Raw genomic sequence first — 8074 nt, 5'->3', positions numbered from 1 at the left:
TGACTGTAACTGAACGTTTCAGCAGGTCCTCCATTTTCCCTGGCGATGCTTGCTGACTTGCAACAGACTTGACCCAGGACATTAAGCAATGGACTTACGTCTCTGCTGGGACCGCTGCCCACATTCTCCACCAATTGTAGGGGTTCCACTCACTCAGCTGCGACGGCTGACACTCAGGAGACGTGTTCCTTGAAAGTTTGTTTATTGCTTCATAAACCATTTGGCAAAACAACAGAAAGCAAATAGCCTTTGGTTCAGGCAAAGAAAAACAAGTGTCCAGTTTATCCGGCTCAGTCCTGAAGCCGTAACACACTCAGGAGGGTTTCACCTCCACACATATCTGCTGTATTAAGCATTAGCCTGACTTATATAGGACTAACCACACCCAGTAACCTATCACATGATTAGCCATGTGGTCTGACATCACCACAGGTCCTGAAACACAAATATGGTTATGTGTAACAAAGAAATATTCCGGGCTACATTACAGCGACAAGGTACCTATGTGACACATACCTCCCGTCGACCACACACCCGTTAGCCATGCTACAATATATACAGGACAGGAGCGGTACTGTGCAGTGTATATATACAGGACAGGAGGAGTTGTGCTGTGCAGTGTATATATACAGGATAGGAGGAGTGGTACTGTGCAGTGTATATATACAGGACAGGAGGAGTTGTGCTGTGCAGTGTGTATATACAGGATAGGAGGAGCGGTACTGTGCAGTGTATATATACAGGACAGGAGGAGCGGTACTGTGCAGTGTATATATACAGGAGGAGTGGTGCTGTGCAGTGTATATATACAGGACAGGAGGAGTGGTACTGTGCAATATGTATATACAGGACAGGAGTAGTGGTACTGTGTAGTGTATATATACAGGACAGGAGGAGTGGTGCTGTGCAATGTGTATATGGATCGCCCCCAGACACAGGGCCACGACGTTTCGGTACCGGGCCTCTCTGGTTCGGTTCTGAGGTTGTCACGGTGGCTGGACCCGGTCCGCGACCCTGCTAAGGGGCGTCCAATGAAGGTGGTAGTACAGTCTGTCAGGAGTTCGTGACGCCACCTGTGGTGTTCGGTCAGGGTGACCGACGCTGCTGTGGGGTCCGCTGGGGTGATGGAATGGCAGCTGGATGGTATACCTTCCCACAGGTGAAGTATGTCCCCAGGGCTTCCCAGTAAGGTAGATTGTGATGGTGTGAGGTGCAGGCAATAACGAGGACACAGGGTTGCAGTCTCTTTACCTCTTTACTGAAGGCTTCAGTACACTCAGTCCAGAGCACGTTCAACCGGGCTATCAGAGACCAGCCGGTCCGATGGGCACATTCAGAGTTTCCCTCGCAGATGGAAATCGTTGCCTACCAATAGCGCCTGTGTGTTGTAGTCCTACCCTGCTGAGCATTCGGAATAGTCCTCACAACTGCTGTTCTCCTTCGTTCGTTCTATACAGCTTTCTCTCTCTCTCTCTCGTTCTTTGGTTCCAGATGTTGCTAGTTTCTAACGTCCCCCAGATATGTTATGGCTAGGACTCGACCCGTTTGACGGGAAGGCTTGGAGGTCTTCCGGGACCCTAGAGACGCCCCTCTCCCAATGTTGTCCCTATGTCTTCGTAGGTGTAGAAGGTAGACAGCCAACCTATAATTGACTGTCCAGCGGAATTTGAAGTAATGCGTGAAGTCAGTTACTCCTACGGTGATCCGGCCACCGACTATGCGCCTCAGTAAGATGCTGCCTTCCTCTCTCAGCACGACTCTTACTGGCTCTCCTTGGTGCTGATCTCGTTTACACTGTTCCACAAAATTCTTCCCCTCTTGTCTCTTCCTTAGGATACCGCCGCAAGGTGTGCAGGCGCGGTTCCGTAACGTTCTGTTCTGTCGCTAGGCACCTGCCAGGTTCCCACGCCTTCTCCCTGCAACACCCCCTGCCACGGGATGTTGCCTGGTTCCAACCCAGTCAGCTTCTCACTAACTTCCTCCCCAGCCCCTAGTTTTACCAGTGTGAGGAGAGGCCCAGTAAATAAAGCCTTTTGCTCCCCCTAGTGGCCGGAGTGTGAAGTGTAATGTGTTCTGGTGATACCTGGTCAGGATAACTCTTTAGTGCCATCGGACGTACCGCTACTCGCCTTGGGGCCATACTGCAACGACCAGGTCTCTGGGGCGCTGCATATATACAGGACAGGACGAGTGGTACTGTGCAATGTATATATACAGGACAGGAGGAGTGGTACTGTGCAGTGGGTATATACAGGACAGGAGGAGTGGTACTGTGCAGTGTATATATACAGGGCAGGAGTAGTGGTACTGTGCAGTGTATATATACAGGACAGGAGGAGTGGTACTGTGCAGTGTATATATACAGGAGGAGTGGTACTGTGCAGTGTATATATACAGGACTGGAGGAGTGGTACTGTGCAATGTATATATACAGGACAGGAGGAGTGGTACTGTGCAGTGGGTATATACAGGACAGGAGGAGTGGTACTGTGCAGTGTATATATACAGGGCAGGAGTAGTGGTACTGTGCAGTGTATATATACAGGACAGGAGGAGTGGTGCTGTGCAGTGTGTATATACAGGATAGGAGGAGTGGTGCTGTGCAGTGTGTATATACAGGATAGGAGGAGTGGTGCTGTGCAGTGTGTATATACAGGATAGGAGGAGCGGTACTGTGCAGTGTGTATATACAGGATAGGAGGAGCGGTACTGTGCAGTGTATATATACAGGACAGGAGGAGTGGTACTGTGCAGTGTATATATACAGGAGTGGTACTGTGCAGTGTATATATACAGGACAGGAGGAGTGGTACTGTGCAGTGTGTATATACAGGACAGGAGGAGTGGTACTGTGCAGTGTGTATATACAGGACAGGAGGAGTGGTACTTGCCACCTTTTGTGCATGTTATCAGGCCAAAATCACCAGGGTATGTGAACTTTTGATCAGGGTCATTTGGATGTTTTGAGTTGTCATTATGATTTAAAAAGAGAAAACACAGTAGTCTGATAATAAATGGCTTCACCCAACCACTAACCATGAGATGAGAAAAAGTTTTGGTGGCGGGGTATGTAAACTTTTAAGCACAACTGTATATACGGTATAAATATATATATGCATATGTATGTGAAAAGGGGTATACATAGTCATGACTGGTACAGGAGGAGATTGGACCCTGCCCACGAAGGCTCACAATCTAGTATCACCTTTAATGTATGTAGACTGCTGTACACACATTATGTAGGTGATACTGCAATTCTGTGTATACAGAAAATAAGGTTTTCATTTGGACTCACCCTGATGTCCTCAGATAGTTTTAAAGGGAACCTGTCACCCCCAAAATCGAAGATGAGCTAAGCCCACCAGCATCAGGGGCTTATCTACAGCATTCTGTAATGCATTCTGTAATGCTGTAGATAAGCCCCTGATGTATCCTGAAAGATGAGAAAAAGAGGTTAGATTATACTCACCCAGGGGCGGTCCTAATGCTGATCCGGTTCGATGGGCGTCGCGGTCTGGTCCGGGGCCTCCAATCTTCATCAGATGACGTCTTCTTCTTGTAGTCACGCCACGGCAGCGGTGCAGGCGTACTTTGTCTGCCCTGTTGAGGGCAGAGCAAATTACTGCAGTGCACAGGCGCTGGGCCTCTCTGACCTTTCCTGGCGCCTGCGCACTGCAGTACTTTGCTCTGCCCTCAGCAAGGCAGACAAAATACGCCTGCGCTGGAGCCGCAGCGTGAAGCCAAGAAGAGGATGTCATCGTAAGAAGATGGGAGGCCCCGGACCGGTTCGCGACGCCCATCGGATCGGACCACCCGCCCAGGCGAGTATAATCTAACCTCTTTTTCTCATCTTTCAGGATACATCAGGGGCTTATCTACGGGCTTAGCTCACCGTCCATTTTGGGGGTGACCGGTTCCCTTTAACTTGACTGTAGGAGGCATGTATGAAGATTCCAGAAGAAGGTTTATTTTCCAGCTGAATTTTTGAAGGTATAAAATCATACAGCCGGTAAAAAAGACTTTTCAAAAACATGGCTGCAACACCTGAGCTTCTGCAATTTATATTTTTAAAATAATTAGAAAAACCTGGATCATTTCCTTTACACTTCACAAATACTCGCTACTTTGTGTTGGTGTGACATAAAATCCAAATGAAATAAATTTCAGTGTGCGGTTGGTTTGCGTGTGTATCCTCATCCTCTCCCAGTTGGTTTGTGCCCCCTATTACTCGCCTCTTTACCACTGTGTTGTTTTGTGAGTGTATTTATATAATTGTAATTTTCTTTTATCCCAGACTGTTAACCCCTGTGTGCCTGGTTAGTGTTTGCCTGTAGGCTTAAGTTACCGTCACACAGTGCAATTTTGATCGCTACGACGGCACGATTCGTGACGTTACATCGTCGCTCGATTATCGCTCCAGCATCGTAGACTGCGGTCACACTTCGCGATGCACGGCGCTGGAGCGATAATTTCATGACGTATTTGCAATGTAGAAGTCGTATGGGACAGTCGTACGGTCATGGCACACAAGACAATTCAGAGCACATTTTGCATAATCTGTGCGTGACGTTGTTCACTAGGGGCGTGTTGTGCTGCTAGCTAATGTGCTGATAGGCCATAGGTTCTGTGCACACAATTGGTTGGAAAATTTGTCACCTGAGCGCTATTGTTCCCAATGCCACCTCACAGCTTTCAAAATTTCCTTTCTTCACTTTGTACTTGGACACTTGGTAGACCTGGACGTCGGATTTTGTATTTCCCAGACTATTCCACGCTTTGCACCGCAGCTTCGAGGTATGTAAAACCGCTTGGGCGTGGTGGATGGAACGCTTATGGTCGGCATGAGCACTTCGTTCCGCCGCTGAAGCGAAGCGGATGGTACGCTGTTGTGACTGGTGGGCTAGAGCGTGGCAGATGGAACGCTGTATGGTCGGCATGAGCGCTTCGTTCCGCCGCTGAGGCAAAGCGGATGGTACGCTGTTGTGACTGGTGGGCTAGAGCGTGGCAGATGGAACAATGTGTGGTCAGCATGAGCGCTTTGTGCGGCTGCTGTAGTGAAGCGGGTGGTACGCTGTTGTGGCTTATGGTGGGCTAGGGCGTGGCAGATGGAACAATGTATAGTCGGCATGAGCGCTTTGTGCGTCTGCTGTAGTGAAGCGGGTGGTACGCTGTTTTCGGTTATGGTGGCCTAGGGCGTGGCAGATGGAACAATGTATGGTCGGCATGAGCGCTTTGTGCGGCTGCTGTAGTGAAGCGGGTGGTACGCTGTTTTGGGTTATGGTGGCCTAGGGCGTGGCAGATGGAACAATGTATGGTCGGCATGAGCGCTTTGTGCGGCTGCTGTAGCGAAGCGGATGGTACGCTGTTTTGGGTTCTGATGGGCTGTGGCGTGGTGGATGGGATTTGCACCGCTGCTTGTATGTATGTGGTGGTTCACTGTTTTCGGTTATGGTGGCCTAGGGCGTGGCAGATGGAACAATGTATGGTCGGCATGAGCGCTTTGTGCGACTGCTGTAGTGAAGCGGGTGGTACGCTGTTTTGGGTTATGGTGGCCTAGGGCGTGGCAGATGGAACAATGTATGGTCGGCATGAGCGCTTTGTGCGGCTGCTGTAGTGAAGCGGGTGGTACGCTGTTTTGGGTTATGGTGGCCTAGGGCGTGGCAGATGGAACAATGTATGGTCGGCATGAGCGCTTTGTGCCGCCGCTGTAGTGAAGCGGGTGGTACGCTGTTTTGGGTTATGGTGGCCTAGGGCGTGGCAGATGCAACAATGTATGGTCGGCATGAGCGCTTTGTGCGGCTGCTGTAGCGAAGCGGATGGTACGCTGTTTTGGGTTCTGATGGGCTGTGGAGTGGTGGATGGGATTTGCTCTGCTGCTTGTATGTATGTGGTGGTTCGCTGTTTTCGGTTATGGTGGCCTAGGGCGTGGCAGATGGAACAATGTATGGTCGGCATGAGTGCTTTGTGCGGCTGCTGTAGTGAAGCGGGTGGTACGCTGTTTTGGGTTATGGTGGCCTAGGGCGTGGCAGATGGAACAATGTATGGTCGGCATGAGCGCTTTGTGCCGCCGCTGTAGTGAAGCGGGTGGTACGCTGTTTTGGGTTATGGTGGCCTAGGGTGTGGCAGATGCAACAATGTATGGTCGGCATGAGCGCTTTGTGCGGCTGCTGTAGCGAAGCGGATGGTACGCTGTTTTGGGTTCTGATGGGCTGTGGCGTGGTGGATGGGATTTGCTCTGCTGCTTGTATGTATGTGGTGGTTCGCTGTTTTCGGTTATGGTGGCCTAGGGCGTGGCAGATGGAACAATGTATGGTCGGCATGAGTGCTTTGTGCGGCTGCTGTAGTGAAGCGGGTGGTACGCTGTTTGGGTTATGGTGGCCTAGGGCGTGGCAGATGGAACAATGTATGGTCGGCATGAGCGCTTTGTGCCGCCGCTGAAGCAAAGCGGATGGTACACTGGTAAAAGTAGTGTTTAAAGTACTCTTTGTCAAACGCCTAACTTTTTTTAAAATTATTTTTCAGATGTCAAATCGCGTAGAATTTATCCGGGATTTCATAGAGATCTACCAGTCTTTTCCCTGCCTCTGGAAGATTAAATCTCCGGAGTATTGCAACAGGGAAAAGAGGAAGGAGGGATATTCAAAGCTCATTGAATTTTACCATCTCCATGCACCAGAAGAGCAAGCCAACGAAGCGGTTATTAAGAAGAAAATTCAGGCGCTACGCACGGTGTGGAGGAAGGAGCTTAATAAGGTCCTGCACACTACAAAGTCCGGAGCTTCCACGGAAGAGGTGTACGTGCCTAAGCTCTGGTACTTTGAACATATGAATTTTCTTAGGGACCAAGAGGTGCCACGGACATCGACGTGTTTTCGCTCGTTGGCACCTGTGGAACAGACTGTATCAGAGAACCTCGTCGAGCAGGACTCTCAAGGGCAACAAGTACCTCTTTGCACTACAGGTTCACCAATGTGTCCTATAATTACATATAATTTATCAGCATTTTCAGTTTTATCCTTCTGATTATCCCATCAATTAGAAGTTATAACACTTTCCTGTACACATAAGTAACCCTGTCGCAGTAAAGTATTATATGGCGACCTTCATAACCCATACCATCTAAACAATATAGAAAATAGTATCGCTTCCAGCTGCAGATAAGTATTCTTGGTGAGACTATTTCGACAAAATGTTAATCAGGTTCCCCTAGCAGTCGGAACAGTGTAGTGCAAAGTAAGAAATAAATGGGAATGTTAAATAATATTACTAATATAAACATATATTACGGCCTTTTTGCATGAATACGAATATATAGTTTGGATGCGGTTAGGGTGGCTAAACTTTTTTTTTGTCGTGTTAATAACTTCATTTTTTATTCCCCCAAGGAGGACAGTGCACAGGACTGTGCACAGGACTGCTCGACGAGTCAAATTGTGGAGGCTGCACCTGCCAGGACTCAATGGAGGCAAGGTTCAAGGAAACGTAAAGCCACCTCAGACGTCTCCCTTGAACTGTTGAGCCTGGCCAAACAGGCGTTAACGAACAATGTCAGCCCTGCGTTGCAGGGTTTTGGACACTACATAGTAGACAAACTGGCCAAAATGGACGAGAGGCAAAGAACACTAACGGAGCGTCTAATTTTGGAAGCTGTTAACAAGGGTACTGATGGCAATTTGGATGAACACACTCGTTTGGTCTGTTCCCGGCCAATGCAGCGGACAGAGTCGTCATATTTTAATGGTTGGTCACAGTCACCAATACGCCACAATGTCCCCGTTTCCCACTTCGGCCCGCCACCCCCTAACTCTCCTACACGCCCATACCTTCTCACATGGCTTCGCCCATCAGGCACCAGAATTATCGAACTGAAGATTCGGCGTATCACGAATTGTGATTTTTTTTTTTTTTTTTTTTTTTTTACATAAATTTTTTTTTATTGTCTTGTGAATATAGTGTAACATAGTAACATAGTTAGTAAGGCCGAAAAAAGACATTTGTCCATCCAGTTCAGCCTATATTCCATCATAATAAATCCCCAGATCTACGTCCTTCTACAGAACCTAATAATTGTATG

At 48.6% G+C, this 8074-nt stretch overlaps 1 protein-coding gene across 5 annotated transcripts; it reads left to right on the top strand.

Moving 5' to 3' along the window:
- The first annotated feature begins 310 nt into the window (after positions 1 to 310).
- LOC138672544 (uncharacterized) lies at positions 311 to 8054 on the top strand. 5 transcript variants are annotated; one of them, XM_069760619.1, is made up of 3 exons: positions 311 to 497; positions 6523 to 6961; positions 7386 to 7912. In XM_069760619.1, exons 1-3 carry the CDS (start codon positions 411 to 413, stop codon positions 7484 to 7486), a joined length of 627 nt encoding a protein of 208 aa, XP_069616720.1. In that variant the 5' UTR covers positions 311 to 410; the 3' UTR covers positions 7487 to 7912. The 5 variants fall into 5 exon arrangements, with proteins under 5 accessions (XP_069616720.1, XP_069616721.1, XP_069616718.1 ...); XM_069760620.1 differs by having other exon boundaries at positions 313 to 497; positions 6523 to 6812; XM_069760617.1 differs by having other exon boundaries at positions 314 to 497; positions 6523 to 6942; positions 7386 to 8054.
- Positions 8055 to 8074: the final 20 nt, after the last annotated feature.

This window comes from Ranitomeya imitator, chromosome 3 (assembly GCF_032444005.1).
Source record: "Ranitomeya imitator isolate aRanImi1 chromosome 3, aRanImi1.pri, whole genome shotgun sequence".
In the NCBI taxonomy this organism is placed as follows: Eukaryota; Metazoa; Chordata; class Amphibia; order Anura; family Dendrobatidae; genus Ranitomeya; species Ranitomeya imitator.
The sequence above is the reverse complement of the archived record's forward strand: the minus strand, read 5'-3'. Positions and strand labels throughout refer to the sequence as shown.